General features: G+C 60.9%; 1 protein-coding gene across 1 annotated transcript in view; it reads left to right on the top strand.

Moving 5' to 3' along the window:
* Positions 1 to 20: 20 nt before the first annotated feature.
* Positions 21 to 716, top strand: part of LOC103811820 (neurotensin receptor type 1-like) — a 52,089-nt gene continuing 51,393 nt past the window's right edge. The window contains 2 exon segments of the mRNA XM_009084817.1: positions 21 to 253; positions 256 to 626. Of these exon segments, the coding sequence (XP_009083065.1) occupies positions 112 to 253; positions 256 to 626 (513 nt within the window). The 5' untranslated portion in view covers positions 21 to 111.

Genomic DNA, 716 nt, shown 5'->3' with positions numbered 1-716 from the left:
CTCCAGCCGCACCCCAGCGGCTATGCCAACGCATCCAACCGCTCCGACCTGCTCCCCAAAGTGCCCGACGAGGAGGACCTGGACGTCAATACGGACATCTACTCCAAAGTGATGGTGACCGTCATCTACTTGGCTCTTTTCTTGGTGGGCACCGTGGGTAACTCCATCACGGCGTACACGCTGGTGCGCAAGAAGTCGCTGCAGAACCTGCAGAGCACCGTGCACTACCACCTGGCTAGCCTCGCCTTCTCCGAACCCCCATCTTCCTTCTCTGCATGCCCATTGAGCTCTACAACTTCATCTGGGTCCATCACCCCTGGGCTTTTGGGGGAGCCGTTTGCAAGGGCTACTATTTCCTCCGGGATGCCTGCACCTATGCCACGGCGCTCAACATCGCCAGCCTCAGCGTGGAGCGCTACATGGCCATCTGCCACCCCTTCAAAGCCAAGAGCATCATGTCCCGCAGCCGCACCAAGAAGTTCATCAGCTGCATCTGGATCGCCTCCTTCCTCCTCGCCATCCCCATGATCTTCACCATGGGGCAGATCTACGCCAAGGACCAAGATCCCGACTCGCTCATCTGCACCACCGTCGTGGACACCTCCACGCTGAAGACGGTGATCCAGGTGAGGGGTCGGGGGGGCTGTCCTCGCCCGGCTGGCCAAACTTTGCGGAGCCGGGCAGGGCAGGAGAGGGAGGCTGGAGAAGGGATCGGG

Source organism: Acanthisitta chloris, unplaced genomic scaffold, assembly GCF_000695815.1.
Source record: "Acanthisitta chloris isolate BGI_N310 unplaced genomic scaffold, ASM69581v1 scaffold8191, whole genome shotgun sequence".
Lineage (NCBI taxonomy): Eukaryota > Metazoa > Chordata > Aves > Passeriformes > Acanthisittidae > Acanthisitta > Acanthisitta chloris.
This window is presented reverse-complemented; position numbering and strand designations above follow the sequence as displayed.